Source organism: Olea europaea, unplaced genomic scaffold (genome assembly GCF_002742605.1).
Source record: "Olea europaea var. sylvestris unplaced genomic scaffold, O_europaea_v1 scaffold2269, whole genome shotgun sequence".
Lineage (NCBI taxonomy): Eukaryota > Viridiplantae > Streptophyta > Magnoliopsida > Lamiales > Oleaceae > Olea > Olea europaea.
The window spans coordinates 5,336-23,716 of NW_019240753.1; the positions used below are offsets into that span (position 1 = coordinate 5,336).

The window sequence follows — 18,381 nt, forward strand, 5'->3', positions numbered from 1 at the left end:
TTGTATAATTTTGTGCCTAGTAAATAATTTGGGACATGTTAAATCTGTCGATCCAATACTTTTTTGCATCACAACTATGGATTTCAATTATTTTATTCTTTCTTGCAACTCATAAATTGTGTTTTTATGGCTGTGACTTTATTTGATTTATGACTAATATGTAACCATGACTATAAATTTTGTTATTGTGATCATGACATGTTTAATTAAAATATATGTCCTAACATTTTATTACAGATCACAAAATGTGACTAGCTAATTTTTGAAATTTTTCTACAAGGCCTAAGGAATGTGGGGGTTTGAATGTATAGATAAGGCTTTTGAATGTACAAGGACTAGGTGGGTCTGATACAAGGAAGTTGTTAGTTAGGATCACATTTCGACGAGGAACCCTCTAGGTGAGAGTAATGCAACGAGAAAATATAACTAATACAAATTTAAATATTCCTTTAAATAAAGAAATAATTTTTAAAAATTATTTTTTTTTTCATAAGATCTTTAAATATCTTTTGTTGGGCAAAAACACGTATACAAAGACTCTATTTAAGCTAAGTCTCTCATAGTTTCTTCACAAATTATTCAATTTAGATTCACCATATCTGAACATATTTGTGCCAATTATAACCAGAGATCCATGTAAATTAAGGTATAGAATAATAAATGTGGAAATTACACCCATTACCTTAATTAAATTCATAATACCATTATTACTTTCTCTTCTTTTTTATTTCAGAAGTACTGTATTTTAAACGTAAAAATGCAAAGTCATAAATCAAATCCAATACCATGTTTCACGCAGAAAGATTTTGGAAACCTTTTTCACAACCAAAATCCTTCCATTCTCAGAGGATTTATTTTATTTATTTATTTATTTATTTTTTTGGGCACATTTTTGGTCCAAATTAGAATATATCTTTGTTTTATCCTCCTCAATCCAATTTTTATAATATCCATCATCTCTATGTTTTTACACCAATTTGTAAAAATGTATTTTAGTGTTACAATATGGGCTACATCATTTTTAAGGTATATCGTGGGAGTAGGCAAGTCTACTTTGGTGAAGATTTGAATAATGGACTCAACAGATGCCACCAACCAAACTTTTTAGTGTTATAATATGGGCTACATCATCCACAGAGATGAACTTGAGAAGAATTTAGATACAAATTGTTGAAAGGTTGAATTTGCAAGTGAAGAAGGAGGAGAGTGAAGTAAGAGTTGGCATTCGACTGCATAAAAGGCTTGGGAATATTTTATTAGCACACACGGCAAGTAGTTAGGCATAAAACCTTTAGCCGAGGCAATTGCCAAGGAATGTGGTGGCTTAGCTTTAGCTATAATTGTCATTGAAGCATCTATAGGGGAAAATATCAATTGTTGCATTTCATAAATCATAAGGATGCCTTAAGCACCTTGTAAAAGCCAGTCCCTTTATAAAAGGAATTGAAGATAAGGTAAATTATACCTTAAAATGGAGATATGATTTATTGCATGACGAGTATATCAAATGTTTTTTTCTGCTTTTCTGTTTGTATCTAAAGGCCTTGACAATTGATGTATGTGAACTTGTTTGATATTGACTTTTTAAAGGTTTACTCGATTAGACGGAGCGCTAAAGACACTAATATGGAATCCCCAATCTTCTTCTTGAAAAGAGTTCATCCAAGAACTAACTGAACTGTAAGGCAGCAAAAACGGTGGAGATAGTTGAACTAAAGAATGAGAAATTGGACAGATTTGTGCTTTTAGTAGTTTTTACAGATTTGGGAGTCTAGCATCTTATCATTTTGACATACTGTTGTTATGTTTTATTGGTAAATGGTATTGATAATTTTGATTTTTAATGTTAATTTGTTGATGCCAACTTCCCTGCATCCATTAGACTTGTGTTGCTTATACGTAACATCATTAGTGATTATTAATTCCCTCATGGTGCAATCTAATAATGCCAAGTTTCCAAATTTCATTACGTTTATCTTAGATGTATGTCATTTCAAACTGTACAATGTATTGTTTTTATCATAAATTTTGTAGTGAAGTTGGGCATTCTGTGCATTCCAAAATGTTAAATAAGATTCAATGTTAATCACAATACTGGCGTACAAGTTCATCAATAAGTTTCAAATTACCAATTCCATGAAAGAGTCTCTCAACATCTGAAACACTTTTGTTTAAATGCCAATTATGGAACTTGTTAATGAATAGACAGCTGTTTTGCACAATATCATTTCGCAAGTCCATCGCATGACATTACACCTAATTGTTAACGGAGTCTTTTATACAAAATTATTTTGTTAAGTGCGAGATATAAACCGTCTACTTAAAAATCGATCAAATTGTTGTTTTCACAACCAAAAGAAAAAAAATTAAATTAAATTAAACTTCATCATCAAATCATGGAAATTACAGTTAATGGTAACCTTATTTGTAGAAGCCAAAAATCCACTGGCATAGTACATGTCAATGGGACTCTATATTGCACCATCAATGGTGGTTCCAATAGCCCTGCAACCCCAATTTTTCCTAGTAACTTGCATCATATTTCAATATGAAAGAAATCCCCGATCAATGTCAACATGTCCTTCTCTACATGACTAATAAATAAATTTATAATTTTAGACGAGATGATTTACCTATGTGATGCTAACTAGAGTTGATTGTAATTTATGCAGGTGTTTCAGTATAACTAGTTGCTAGCCTGCAAATCCGGTAGCCTGTAATAATGCAGCTGTAAGGTATGATATAACGGTGATAACTTGAAATGCAACGTTGAATATAGTATTGTAGTCTTGCAATGTAGTTGTCAACATACATCTTCCCCAACTGCAATGCAATCCTACCATTAACTGGATGCCTCATTACGCCATTAAATCAACCAGTTATTGACATCAAACCCAATCCAACTCAAACCGTTTGCAAGTGAATGTCAAAGCCATCAAATCCACCAATTGTTTTGAATACTCATCCGAGACTTGATACAAGAATCATTTGATACTTATACTTTTTGCCAAGGTAAATAGTCACACAATATCAAACATGTTCATGTTATATCCCATATTTCATAAAAACTTACAACAGACGTTCGAACATGGAAGGGGGGGGGGGACAAATACACAATTATATGCAGTCAGTGTTGAATCATATTACATGCCAACAAGTAATCAGTTATCACAAAATAATATCTATTCATTTGCTGGAAAATGAAAAGTTAAAATCATAACAACTTCAATTTTTATTTTATTTTTTATTTTTTGTGATCACGAGATGAAGAAGATGAAAAATTATAGTGCTACATTCAACATTGTTAAGGTGATTTTAAATGGATATTTTTTAGAAAGAGAGATTAATTTGGAGTTAAATTAGATCTACTTAATCTATGCCTTCTTTAAATTTGTCAATTACATTGTATAATAAATATATATAAAATGCAATAAGAGTAATTAAAGGTAGTATTTTCAGTTATATTTTATATGGTAAATAGTGTATTATGTATATAAAATAGTATGTAGTATTTTATAAAATAATATAATTTTGTTGGGTAGATATGATTTTTTCCCATAATAAATAAGGAATTGATATTGGGTCTAAATCAAGTGGGAGACTGTAACTATTAAGTACTAAGCTCAATTGTTGGTTGGACTTAATAATTACTATTGAACTAAGATTCATTAATTAGATTAATCTTTTAGGCAAATAGAATCTGTGAAAATTTATATATATAGTCAATCCATATTTAGAGTTTAAGACTTATTATTAAAAACCTTTAGCCGAGGCAATTGCCAAGGAATGTGGTGGCTTAGCTTTAGCTATAATTGTCATTGAAGCATCTATAGGGGAAAATATCAATTGTTGCATTTCATAAATCATAAGGATGCCTTAAGCACCTTGTAAAAGCCAGTCCCTTTATAAAAGGAATTGAAGATAAGGTAAATTATACCTTAAAATGGAGATATGATTTATTGCATGACGAGTATATCAAATGTTTTTTTCTGCTTTTCTGTTTGTATCTAAAGGCCTTGACAATTGATGTATGTGAACTTGTTTGATATTGACTTTTTAAAGGTTTACTCGATTAGACGGAGCGCTAAAGACACTAATATGGAATCCCCAATCTTCTTCTTGAAAAGAGTTCATCCAAGAACTAACTGAACTGTAAGGCAGCAAAAACGGTGGAGATAGTTGAACTAAAGAATGAGAAATTGGACAGATTTGTGCTTTTAGTAGTTTTTACAGATTTGGGAGTCTAGCATCTTATCATTTTGACATACTGTTGTTATGTTTTATTGGTAAATGGTATTGATAATTTTGATTTTTAATGTTAATTTGTTGATGCCAACTTCCCTGCATCCATTAGACTTGTGTTGCTTATACGTAACATCATTAGTGATTATTAATTCCCTCATGGTGCAATCTAATAATGCCAAGTTTCCAAATTTCATTACGTTTATCTTAGATGTATGTCATTTCAAACTGTACAATGTATTGTTTTTATCATAAATTTTGTAGTGAAGTTGGGCATTCTGTGCATTCCAAAATGTTAAATAAGATTCAATGTTAATCACAATACTGGCGTACAAGTTCATCAATAAGTTTCAAATTACCAATTCCATGAAAGAGTCTCTCAACATCTGAAACACTTTTGTTTAAATGCCAATTATGGAACTTGTTAATGAATAGACAGCTGTTTTGCACAATATCATTTCGCAAGTCCATCGCATGACATTACACCTAATTGTTAACGGAGTCTTTTATACAAAATTATTTTGTTAAGTGCGAGATATAAACCGTCTACTTAAAAATCGATCAAATTGTTGTTTTCACAACCAAAAGAAAAAAAATTAAATTAAATTAAACTTCATCATCAAATCATGGAAATTACAGTTAATGGTAACCTTATTTGTAGAAGCCAAAAATCCACTGGCATAGTACATGTCAATGGGACTCTATATTGCACCATCAATGGTGGTTCCAATAGCCCTGCAACCCCAATTTTTCCTAGTAACTTGCATCATATTTCAATATGAAAGAAATCCCCGATCAATGTCAACATGTCCTTCTCTACATGACTAATAAATAAATTTATAATTTTAGACGAGATGATTTACCTATGTGATGCTAACTAGAGTTGATTGTAATTTATGCGGGTGTTTCAGTATAACTAGATTGCTAGCCTGCAAATCCGGTAGCCTGTAATAATGAATGCAGCTGTAAGGTAAGATATAACAATGATAACTTGAAATGCAACACTGAATACCTTGCAATGTAGTTGTCAACATACATCTCCCCGACTGCAAGGCAATCCTGCCATTAATTGGATGCCTCATTACGCCATTAAATCAACCAGTTATTGACATCAAACCCAATCCAACTCAAACCGTTTGCAAGTGAATTACAAAGCCATCAAATCCACCAATTGTTTTGAATACTCATCCGAGACTTGATACAAGAATCATTTGATACTTATACTTTTTGCCAAGGTAAATAGTCACACAATATCAAACATGTTCATGTTATATCCCATATTTCATAAAAACTTACAACAGACGTTCGAACATGGAAGGGGGGGGGGGACAAATACACAATTATATGCAGTCAGTGTTGAATCATATTACATGCCAACAAGTAATCAGTTATCACAAAATAATATCTATTCATTTGCTGGAAAATGAAAAGTTAAAATCATAACAACTTCAATTTTTATTTTATTTTTTATTTTTTGTGATCACGAGATGAAGAAGATGAAAAATTATAGTGCTACATTCAACATTGTTAAGGTGATTTTAAATGGATATTTTTTAGAAAGAGAGATTAATTTGGAGTTAAATTAGATCTACTTAATCTATGCCTTCTTTAAATTTGTCAATTACATTGTATAATAAATATATATAAAATGCAATAAGAGTAATTAAAGGTAGTATTTTCAGTTATATTTTATATGGTAAATAGTGTATTATGTATATAAAATAGTATGTAGTATTTTATAAAATAATATAATTTTGTTGGGTAGATATGATTTTTTCCCATAATAAATAAGGAATTGATATTGGATCTAAATCAAGTGAGAGACTGTAACTATTAAGTCCTAAGCTCAATTGTTGGTTGGACTTAATAATTACTATTGAACTAAGATTCATTAATTAGATTAATCTTTTAGGCAAATAGAATCTGTGAAAATTTATATATATAGTCAATCCATATTTAGAGTTTAAGACTTATTATTAAAGTTAGCACAAGAGATTTAGGTGAAAACCATAATTCTCTCCAAATTGAATTGGCAGTCGTGAATTGTTTGTGGTGTAAAAGTTCCAATTTATTCTCGTTCTGGGAATTTTCATTAACGGTTGTATATATGGACCATAGTTATCAAATCCGACCCAGACAATGCAGTGGGTCAACAGGTCAGCGGTTCAATCGGTGACTCGGTGGTTCAACCGGCGGGTCATTTCCTATCAAAAATAATTTTAACTATTTCTGTTGAATAATTAATATTTTTCCATTTTCTATTAATAACTAAATTAACCTTATATTGTTTTGTTAACTAAATATCAATTTGTATCTCAATTTCACAAATTTTAGATCATATATAGTGAAATATGATTTTGAAACAATAAACACAACAATCAATCATATAAAAATATATACCTTATATGGAAAAGTTCGGCAACATAGCTTCATATACTTTAAAAATATTATTGCAAAAGTAAGACTAGCAATTATAAGTTGAACGTGGAGTAAAGAACGTGGTAACAAAGTAAATTATTTGAAATAAATCAATTTCTTCTCAATTAAGAGGAGTTTGAGCTCCTCCATGCTGGGGTCTTGGACATAAATTCTTCAATTCCTTCGCCTTGTGCCAGTGATGGAGTCTCAGTCATACTAAAATCCTCATTTCCATTGTTTGTATCACTTCTATTATCAATTCCGTTGCCATCATTTCCATCACAATCCAAATCAAGATCATCAAAATGTAATTCATCGGAAAAGAGTATTAAATTTAAACATTACAGTAGATGTACTTTAAAAAGAGAAGAAGAAGAAGAAACAATAGCATCAGTCAAACAATTACCATCAATTTTATTATTTTGTATAGAGCATGCACCTGAATCACGACAAAATTTCTGCAATTCATCATCTACCAAATTCGGTGGCTCATCCTCTAACAACCAATTGTCGTAAATGCTAAACCTTTCAAAGTCAATAGGATCATAATTTTGACTTTTGAAATAATTCCTAAACAAAGTTTATTATCCAATTTATAAGTAATCAAAATATAATATTAATAAAAGAAAGCAAAATCTTCAAATAAAAAAAAAGGAGGAAAGGATTTATTTAAATAATATTACCGTTGTTGCAATCGTAAATTGTAGTGAACATAAACAAGATCATTAAGTCTTTGATGCTCGAGTCTATTTCTCTTTTTAGAATGAATATGTTCAAACATACTCCAATTTCTCTCGTAACCTAAAGAACTACATGTTTGATTTAATACTCGAATTGCAAGTGTTCGTAGATTTGGTGCACTGCTACCATAACACATCCACCATTCATCTGTACTAAAACAAAGAGAAAACAAAATAAGAATATGTTATATACACTAAAATTTGAATTATATGACATAACAAAGTACATAACATGAGAATAAAATTTACCAGGAGCCATTCTATGACGATCGGCTATAGCAAATAAACATCCAAAGTCACCATATGCTTGCCTAAATAGTATCATTTCACTAGTCAATTTGCTTCTTAAATCAGGTTGACCACAAGCATATCTCTCGATTACATCTAAAAGTCTCGAAATAGTTTGTTCATGATTTTCCATATTAGAATTGTTTTATTGGAAAGACAGGTTTAATCAATACCTAGCTGCATGAAGATTCTTACGCAATTGACTATCCCATCGATTCTGAATAATTTGCAAATAAGGAGCTATTCTATTCTTCCTTCTTTGAAATCTACGTTCCATTTCACTTTTTGCTACATGAATGGCTTCATACAAGTAGCCCATCGAAGACTTTTCATCACTATCAATAATCCGTAGAACACGAACTAGGGGCTCAGTAAGTTGCACAATAGAAGCAAAAACACATAATCAAGTACGTCATCAATAAATCTTTTCCCTTTACTTTCCTTTGCATATGCTAATTAAATCCATTCTCTAGAGGTCACCATTTCTCTTAATGGGTCCTTTTGGGCCAATATGCTTTGTAAAGCAATAAAGTTAGTGGCAAAACGAGTAGGAGAAGGTCGAAGTATTTCCTTTCTTCCAGTAAACTTCCTCATCAAATGCAATGGGTAGCAATGGTTGTATATATATTTTGTGATTTGTGATGCTTTAGATACGACATTACTAACTTCATCGAGTTTACCAATATTATGAAACATTAAATTAATGCAATGGGCTGCACATGGAGACCAAAATAACGGTTGAAACTCTTGCTCCAATGGCCTACCTGCGACAACATAATTTGCAACATTTTTCGTCACCATATGGACCACATATTCTGAATCTACAAATAACACAACATCTCGAAATAACTTGTATAACATGTCAGCACTTTTTGATTCATCTGAAACATTTACGGATTTTAAGAATATTATGCCTTTCAGACAATAAACTAAAAAATTAATAAGCGTTCTTTTGCATTGATTTGTCCAACCATCTGCTTTAATTGTACAACCAGCTGTCTTCCATATTGAACAATAGCTTTCTACATATTTCTGTACTTCCTCGACATTTTTAGCCAATAAATAACCACGAAGATTGTGAATTTGGGCCTTTATAGCCAGGGCCCATGCTAGCTATGGCAACTATACTTTGTTGATAATACACGGAATTTACAGCATTGAATGAAATACATGAATCAATCATCCATTTTGATATAGTGAGATCACATTTCTCTAATACTTCTTTGCTTTGAAGAACACTTTTGATAGTAGGCTAGTTACCAAGTCCTGTTCTTGGCATGAAGTACGATCCAATTCCTTTTTGTTGTTTTAAATGTTTAGCTCCCATCCTTTTCTTTCACTTGTCTGAATAGCTATACCCTTTCCTTTAGAACTCGGAGGGATGATCTCTTGAACATCATCATTATTCAAGTCTCTATACATTTGGTCTTCTTGTTCTCGATAATAAGAGCTATGTGGTTTATACTCATCCAGAATTTCTTGAGCTCTACGCTTCTTTGTAGTAAAATTGTCCAAGTTTTCTTTAATTTTAAATCTAATATCAGGGGGTACTTTATGACCAGAATCTACATCACCTTTTATTCCCGCCAAGTGTTGTTTGACTTGATTAATACCACCTCCAACAAAAGTCTTTCCACAATACAAGCAAACAAGTTTTTTTTCCCATTACTACCAGCTTCAATAATCTGTTTACAATGACCCCATGCTATATCTGTTTTTCCTCTAGCATGACTTTTTGGTGGAGAAGAATGTGGTATACTATCATCATCAATGAACTATACAAAGACACAAGTTTATCTTGAATCATATATCATTAGGAGAGTTATAAAAAATTGGACACATTAAGAAATTTCAACACCAAATGATTCGACCGAATATTAAAACTTCTCCATCTCACCTTTTCTAGTCGGTACACACGTCGTCTGGACAAATATAAAATTCTTAATCAACATCAAATTACCTAACTAAATTACAGTGACACTGCTTTAGCAACCACCAGTTTAGGGATTGAAAGCTCCAAAGTGAAAGTGTGAAAACTGAAAATCCCATTATAGTTGATTAATTTTTTAGGCAAAGTGACACGTGTAATTAAAAGGTAAGCTTCTAAATCAATGGTAAATAGGGTTGATTTTTATTTTTTTTCATTTTTCATTTTTTTTAAAGACAGCGGATGTCTCCAACTGAGAAACTCCTTTATCAAAAGTTCACATAATCACATGCTAATGGGTTCTCTTGTCTACTTGACAAATGGGTCCTTATACTTAAAATCTGGAATTAGATCATCCAAAAATTGATAAATTACAGTATACTCACGTGTCACAAAGCTACAAAAAGAATCATTACCACAATTGAGATTTACAGCATTCTTACACATCTAATTAGCTAACTAAATTACAAAAATTGATCAACATATAATTAAAGAAATCTACAAAAAGAAAATCCATAAACCAAGAACTAGAACTGTGAAATTCAACCAAACATATTCACACATGAAATTGCAATTTAACCATTGATTCTGATCCATATGTGTGTACAAAATTGCAAATTTTAACTTGTACATGTAATCCACAATCACCCATAAAATCACATTTAAGATTGAAAGTTGACTACGACTGGACGAATTAAGTACAATTTTGCTATAAAGAGGCAGGAGATATGCAGGACCGAGGATAAGACACTTTCAGTGAAGATAATTCATAATTGAAAATGAACTAAAACAGGCAATTTTAATAACCTGAACTTTCATTACCAGCAACACAGACTTGAAATTGGAATACAAACAGAATGGAGATAGACATTGAGGACTGAAAATTGAAATACAAACAGAAAGGAGATAGCCAGCAACACGGACACGGATCAGATTTTCTGCTTGCAGATTCTATAAAAATTTAAACTTACATCTTCTTCTTCCATCTAATATAGCTTGAAATTTGAAGTTTGGATTCTTGGGAGTGAAATTGAGACTTGCAAGAGATGGGCTTCTCTGCTGCGGGGGTAGGGCTTTCGCTTCTTCTTCTGCCGACTGTGAAGAAGAATGAGAGAAAGGGTTTTTATCGTAAGTGTTTGGACCGGGCTGTTTCCTTAAAATTTAGGCCAGCGGTTCAGAAGATAAGCTAGCGGTTCGTATGGGTTTTATATGGGTCAGTTGCAGATTTAAGAAACTAGGTGACTCGGACAGGACCATGGTCCTGTTCAACGATTTCCGGTTAGAATCGGCCGGTCCGATCCAAGTCTAATAACTATGATATGGACAGTTGTGGCATGCTGAGATCGTTGTAAATTAGATTTAGAGTGATCTCAACTTATAAATCGTCAAAGGTATCCCTTCTATCACATATTCTATCTAACCCCAGAGTTGACTGAACTTTTGGATATTGAATTTTTTTTTTTTTGAATTCCATTATGCATATTTACGTAAATACATGACTTCTCCCTACATTCCTTTTCTCCAGCCAAAATCTAATAATGTCGTAATAGAATTTAATATTAATACATATAACCATGCGTTAAACGAAAAGTGTTAATGAGGTTTACCAAGTGCACACTCGAAGAGTAGCGGCCACGGGTTCTCCCGTCATAAAAAAAAATGGTTAATGAGGTGGTTCCATGATGGATAATTATTGGCAATTATTAAATTTAAAAATTCAAAAACAATTTCTTAGAAGAAAAAGATAATTTTCTTCTCTACCTCACATGAAATCTTCCAGACAAATCTCTATAAAATGTCCTAATTGCACATTTTAAATGTGAAAATTGAGATAAGCAAAGCCAAAAAGTCAGCTGTTCTCGTTAGCTCATGAACTTTAATTTCGAGTTGCTGAACTGAGTTATCTATCTTATTTTCAATTGAAAATTTAATGCATGGTTTATAATTTAAAGAATTATAATTCAAAGACGGTATATTATATTATCTCGTTTCCATAAGAAATTTCCACCTTTTATGATAAAGTAAAATGTACGAAGAAGTCGAAATAATTTACACGTGAAGTAACATCAAAGTGGTCGATGTTGAATATAAGTCCAAAAACTGTCAAAATCGTGAAATCTTCTTCTTATTCGTCTTGGACTCCTCCAAAACTTCTTCAAGTCATACTACCAACTCCGAATTAAATTTTCAATAAAATTGGGATCACGCACAAATTATAATAAATCTCCACCTTGACACGAGTTCCATTACAAAGAATGAAGTTCTAAAAATTCTCCACTTGGAATCAAATTTCGCTACACGGAATAAAACTTAAAAACAAAACAATCCACCAAGTTCATCTACCTCTTCCACAAAGCCCAACTAGGGCAAACTCAGTAAATGCCAACTGAATCCAAGCATTGCTTACATGTAGGATTACGTCAATTTTCTCAAATTATCATCGGGAGCAACTTGAACACAACCAATTCCATTTGAAGCAACCAAATGAGCCTCACCGAAGATCTCTTGAGACCTAATACATATTTTCTTCAATTTAGAGATAGTTGAATCAAACGTGATCATCGAACCTTCCAAAACATATAAGTAAGACCTTCTCTACCCTTTTATCAAAATTAGATCCTTACATTGCTTATTCTCCATCATCCAAACAAAAATTTGCCATAACGAAAATCTAGTATTACAATCCAAAAGCGAAATATCAAACTTTATACTTGTCATTCTGGAGCTATCAAACCTCATTCAAAGTTGATCAAACCTTGCTCTAATACGTAACCAAACTGGTTCTCCTAGGAGCTGTCCATCCTTGCTCTGACATCACTGGTTAGAAAATGAGCCAATTATTATGAATATTAAAGACGAAATAATGGGCAAGATGAAAATAACAATCACAAGAACATATGATTTATGTTGAAACCCAAAACAAGAAAAATCACGAACAGGGACGGAGAATTCACTAATTAAAAATAAAGGGTTACAATATATTATCCTGAATCTCACAAGACTCTCTCCTGATTTCTCTATCTGCGAGTTAATCTAATTCACCTGGATCACTCTCTAAGCAGGTTAAACAAATGTGTAATATGCCACATAGTTATAAGAATCACTAACATATTAGGAAAATTAATACAAACGAGTCTAACATAAGGTGAAATCCTGTTACAATAAATAAAATCAATAACGGACGGAGTGTTCGAGGTTGAACATAAGTTCAAAATCGCAAAACCTTCTCCTTATCAGTCTTGTATTCTTTCAAGGCTTATTCAAGTCAAACTACAAACTCCCAATGTAACTCCCAATTAAATTTTTAATAGAATTTGGGTCACACCCAAATTGTAACCCAACATCTCTCTCTCTCTCTCTCTCTCTCTCTCTCTCTCTCTCTCTCTCTCTATATATATATATATATATATTAAAAGTTGCTACCTTCTTGATATATAGCTCAACAATCCTATAGTGGCCAACCACCCATAAATTTGCATCTAATAGCTGGAGTCATGGATACCTCAGGTGCTCAAGAATATGACAGACTGCAAGAATTGAAGACTTTTGATGAAACAAAAGCTGGTGTAAAGGGATTAGTTGATTCAGGATTGCAAAAAATTCCCCAGATTTTTGTAAGACCGGCTGAAGAACTGGCTAAAGATTTGAATTACAAGAGGGCTCAAATTGAAGTTCCTGTGATTGATTTGGGTGATCTGGAGAAAACCCATAGGCATAAACAGATTGTAGAAGAAGTAAGGATTGCATCAGAAACATGGGGATTTTTCCAAGTGGTGAATCATGGGATTTCCTTAAATGTGCTCAATGAAATACTTGATGCAATACAGAAATTTAATGAGCAGGATGTTGAGGAGAAAAAGAAATACTACACGTGGGATAATACGGGAAGGGTGAGATTTAACAGCAATTTTGATTTGTTCACATCAAGGACTGCTAGCTGGAGAGACACGTTGGCTATTTCATTTTCAGATCCTGATCAAATTAATTCTGATGACTTGCCAGATTTATGTAGGTACGTAAACAAAAGTTTAGCCGTACTAGAGAATTGATTAAATTTTAGATTCTTTTTCCTTAATACAGTTTATTACTATACAGTACTTCTTGACAAACATGCTGTTAATTCACAGGAAGTCAGTTATAGAGTACTCAAAACCCGTCAGTAACTTGGGAAATATTCTGTTTGGATTATTATCGGAGGCTCTTGGACTCGAACCTGAGCACCTAAGAAACATGGACTGTTCTGAAGGGCACCGTTTTTCCTGTCACTATTATCCAGCGTGCCCTGAACCAGAACTCACTCTGGGAACCGTAAAGCATTCAGATCTTGGATTTCTCACCATTCTTCTACAAAACCAAATCGATGGTCTCCAGATTTTCTTCCAAAACCAATGGGTCGATGTCCAGCCCATTCGTGGAGCACTTGTAACTAATATTGGGGATCTTCTCCAGGTATCCATAGATATATTGTTATACTTTGAAACCAAATAATTCAGTATTTCCCCACGAACACGAACCACCATGAATATGTTTGTTTTCTGATTTCGTTTTACCTGTTTGTTGGCTCATTTTTACTGAAGATTTTTCTCTATTAATTTTTGGCTTAAAGCTAGTATCCAATGGAAAATTCAGAAGCAATAAGCACAGAGTGGTTGCCAATCGTCTTGGGCCAAGAATTTCCATAGCATGCTTTTTCTCTGGTCCCATAAACATGGATAAGGTTTTCTATAGCCCCATTAAAGAGTTGATAACAGAAGAAAATCCTCCCGTATACAAAGAGGTCCTGCTGAGTGATTACATGACGAAGTTTTTCACTGTTGGACTTGACGAGAATTTTCTTGTTAATTATTGCAAGGGATGAAGATGGCTAGTGAAGAGGCGTTGTTTCTTCACCTGCACTTGTGAATGACTTGTTTTCAGACAGTTGGCTTGTGAAAATTCCTGAGAATGAAAGCAATTTTATGTAATTAAATAAACAATAGATATTTGAAGTTTGTGTTGAATAAATGCATGACAGTGTGTATTGCTTCATTTGCAACTCAATAATGTGTAATTAATAATAAATGAAGTTGAACATTTGTTTGATATCAAGAAAGTCAAGATTATGTGGATATTTCAACGAACAGAAGGCAGATTTCCAATTATTTGCTGGCCAAATATGATTTTGAACTTTTTTTATAACTCAAATTTGTTAGAAACGAAACTAAGTTTGTATTACAGACAAAATGCGGTTATATTCTGTGTAAATGATAAGTAGGGTGGTTGGTTGCCAGCGGTGGTGGAGAGGTGGGTGAGAAGAATAGCTATTATGACCAGTTCATTGTATGATTTTGTGCCTAATAAATATTTTGGGACATGTTAAATATGTAATTTGTGACTTATTACCTAATTGTAGGGATGTCAATTGGGCCGCCGGCTCGGCTCGTCAAACCTCGGCTCGTGGGTTGCTCAGGCTCGTCAAGTGAAGAGCCCGAGCTCGAGTCGAGCGGGGGGTCCCGTCCAACGAGCAGAGCTCGAGGAGCCCACGAGCCGGCTCGTTCAAAAATGTGGAAAAAAATAAAATTTTATCACGCTCGTGGGCCAAGCCCAGGAGCCGCTCGTCCAAAAATGTGGAAAAAAAATAAAATTTTGTCAATAAAATTTGAAAATTTTGCAAAAAAAAAATAAAAATAAAAATAATAAAAAAAAATTCACGAGCTAGCGAGCCGCTCGTGGACTGAGCCGAGCTGGCTCGGCCCACTGCCTTCCCTACCTAATTGTGACTCATAAATTTTATTTTTATGGCTATGACTTTATATGATTTATGACTAATATGTGATTTTGACCATAAATTTTGTTACTGTGGTCATGACATGTTTAATTAAAGTATAGGTCATAACATTTTATCAGAGATCATAAAATGTGACCAGTTGATTTTTGAAATTTTTCTACAAGGCCTAAGGAATGTGAGGGGGGGGGGGTTTGAATGTTTAGATAAAGCTTTTGAATTACGAGGAATAGGTGGGTTTGATACAATGAAGTTGTTAGTTTGGATCACATTTCGACGAGGAACCCTATAGGTGAGAATAATGCAATGAGAAAATATAACTAATACAAATTTAAATATTCCTTTAAATAAAGAAATAGTCGTTTAAAATTATTATTTTTATCATCAGATCTTTAAATATCTTTTGTTGGGCAAAAACACGTAAACAAAGACTCCATTTAAGCCGAGTCTCGTACAGTCTCTTCACAAATTTTTCAATTTAGATTCACCATATGTGAACATATATGTACCAATCATAACCAGAGATCCACGTAAATTCGTAAATTAAGGTATAGAATAATAAATAAGGAATTGATATTGGGTCTAAATCAAGTGGGAGATTGTAACTATTAAGTCCTAAGATCAATTGTTGGTTGGACCTAATAATTACTATTGAACTAAGATTCATTAATTAGATTAATCTTTTAGGCAAATAGAATCTGTGAAAATTTATATATATAGTCAATCCATATTTAGAGTTTAAGACTTATTATTATTCAAGTCAGCACAAGAGATTTAGGTGAAAACCATAATTCTCTCCAAATTGAACTGGCCATCGTGAATGGTTCGTGGTGTAAAAGTTCCAATTTATTCTCGTTGTGGGAATTTTCGTTAACGGTTGTGTATATGGACAACTCTGGCATGCTAAGATCATTGTAGATCAAATTTAGAATAGTCTCAACTTATGAATCGTCAAAGTTACACGTTCTATCACATTCTATCTGACCACAGAGTTGATTGAACTTTTTGGATATTGAATTTTTTTGAATTCCATTATGCATATTTACATAAATACACGACTTCTCCCTACATTCCTTTTCTCCAGCCAAAATATAATAATGTCATAATAGAATTTAATATTAATACATACAACCATATGTGAAACGAAAAGTGTTAATGAGGTTTACTCAATGAACACTCGAAGGGTAACGGCTGCGGGTTCCATCGTAAAAAAATAAATAAAATAAAATAAAATAATGAGGTGGTTCCATGACGGATAATTATTAGCAATTATTAAATTTTAAAAATCAAAAACAATTTCTCAGAAGAAAAAGATAATTTTATTCTCTACCTCACATGACGTCTTCTAGATAAATCTCTATAAAATGTCCTAATTGCACATTGTAAATGTGAAAATTGAAATAACCAAAACAAGAAAGTCAGCTGTTATCGGGAGATTTTTTTAATTGGCCTATTACAATTTATTTTCATTAAAAAGTCTATATTACTATTAATGAAATAATTCTTCCTATATTGCACAATATATCCCAATCTTTTTGAACTATGTTCTATTTTGAAATTTTGAATATAAATCCATTCTATAATCTAATAATTTGAAATAATCTGCAACATATTGTTCATACTTTTATTTAATATATTATATATTCTTTAGAAGATATATCTATATTTTTTAATTGAAAATTAATATTTTTTATTTCTTTTAACATTCTTTCTAATAAATTATCTAATCCTTCAATTATATATCCTGACATTCAACCATACAAAAGATCCCTACGATTCTCTAAGATCTTAAGAAGATTCGTTCAAATTTTAGCAAAAATTAATAGCCTTACCTTAGTTTTGATCTGGATCTTTTTCTTAGAACCGAGTAACCTTCGAGCTCTGAATATGTAAACTGCTTCCTTCAACGTCCTCGTGCCTTCACTGAATTTTTACTATTTCAGCTTCTTGCTCTCACTCTATCAATTCTAAAGAATAAATCTCTAGATTTTGATTAAAGATACTCTCTTTTTGCTAAAATAAGAAATAAACTTTCTATTAGATCATTCAAAGATCTATAAGAATAAAGATTTAGAAACTCATATTGATATCAAAATATTGAAATTTTATTTCTATAAAAATTTATACAAGATTTCTATTTGGTACACAAGGATTTCCAGAAAAATTGGATTTTCAAATTGAGAATGGCTTGAGAGTAGCTATTGATTATAATTCGAGATTTCAAGATGTGTCTATCCTCCCATAATGCCTCTGTTTATACAAACTTCTGAGGCTCTATTATTAATTTATTAACATCATTGCACACATCAGAAATTTGAAAAGGTGTACATGCCTTTCAGTTATTGTTCTTTTGGGATCTACATTTTCACTTGCAGCTTCAACTTTTTATCCAATGAGCATTTTCCCTCTATTATTGTCTTCCTTTCTTTATGTCTTCACATGTAACTTTATCAAATGTGCTCTATTATTGTCCTCTTTTCTTTATTTCTTCACATGCAGCTGGGACAATCTCTTAGCTGGCAAAATTCTTTGATAGTGGTAAAATATCCTGGAAATTGATGTATGTCGAATTTTGTAATATAGTCCTTTAATATTTCTGATTTTCCATGTCCTTCATTTGAAACTAGCATCCAATTTTGATATTGATACAAACATGAGAATTTTTTATCATACAAACTTTTAGCAATATTTTATATGACTTTGATTCCAAGTGCGGTTCTATGCCTGATCCATGACTTGGTCACATTTGGAACTTTTTTATAATTTTTCGTAACGTCTATTTTGAAATTGGCTGCAACATATCCAATTGAGATTATGTGGTCAACAGGATAAAAAAATAATTCCATCATATTCAGGACTTATTGAATAGAATTTCAAATATATTCTTCGTCCCTTGGCAAATTTGGATACTTATTTTATGAATATGTCATCAAATCTTGAAATTTCAATTAGATCTTTTCCTGGATATATAAAATGCAGAAATCCATAATCTACAATAATGT

The 18,381-nt window shown here is 32.2% G+C and overlaps 1 protein-coding gene and 1 long non-coding RNA gene across 3 annotated transcripts; one reads left to right on the forward strand and one right to left on the reverse strand.

The window, feature by feature from the left end:
- Nucleotides 1-6,648: 6,648 nt before the first annotated feature.
- LOC111381205 lies at nt 6,649-10,755 on the reverse strand. Of its 2 annotated transcripts, none has more exons than XR_002700294.1 (3): nt 10,587-10,755; nt 7,344-7,548; nt 6,649-7,156 (listed from the first exon to the last, which is right to left on the reverse strand). It is a non-coding gene; the product is annotated as an uncharacterized LOC111381205 (long non-coding RNA). The 2 variants fall into 2 exon arrangements; XR_002700293.1 differs by having other exon boundaries at nt 6,649-7,230.
- A 2,265-nt stretch (nt 10,756-13,020) lies between these two features.
- Nucleotides 13,021-14,697, forward strand: LOC111381203 (1-aminocyclopropane-1-carboxylate oxidase homolog 3-like). Its single transcript, XM_023004954.1, has 3 exons — nt 13,021-13,627; nt 13,743-14,064; nt 14,222-14,697. The coding sequence occupies exons 1-3, from the start codon at nt 13,110-13,112 to the stop codon at nt 14,471-14,473; spliced, it is 1,092 nt and encodes a 363-aa protein (XP_022860722.1). The 5' UTR covers nt 13,021-13,109; the 3' UTR covers nt 14,474-14,697.
- Nucleotides 14,698-18,381: the final 3,684 nt, after the last annotated feature.

Bases quoted from the DNA above. Each gene is read 5' to 3' on its own strand.
- LOC111381203 (XM_023004954.1), top strand. From the start codon at position 13,110: ATGGATACCTCAGGTGCTCAAGAATATGACAGACTGCAAGAATTGAAG. The intron at 13,628-13,742 runs GTACGTAAACAA...GTTAATTCACAG, and splicing joins GACTTGCCAGATTTATGTAG to GAAGTCAGTTATAGAGTACT. The intron at 14,065-14,221 runs GTATCCATAGAT...TTTGGCTTAAAG, and splicing joins ATATTGGGGATCTTCTCCAG to CTAGTATCCAATGGAAAATT.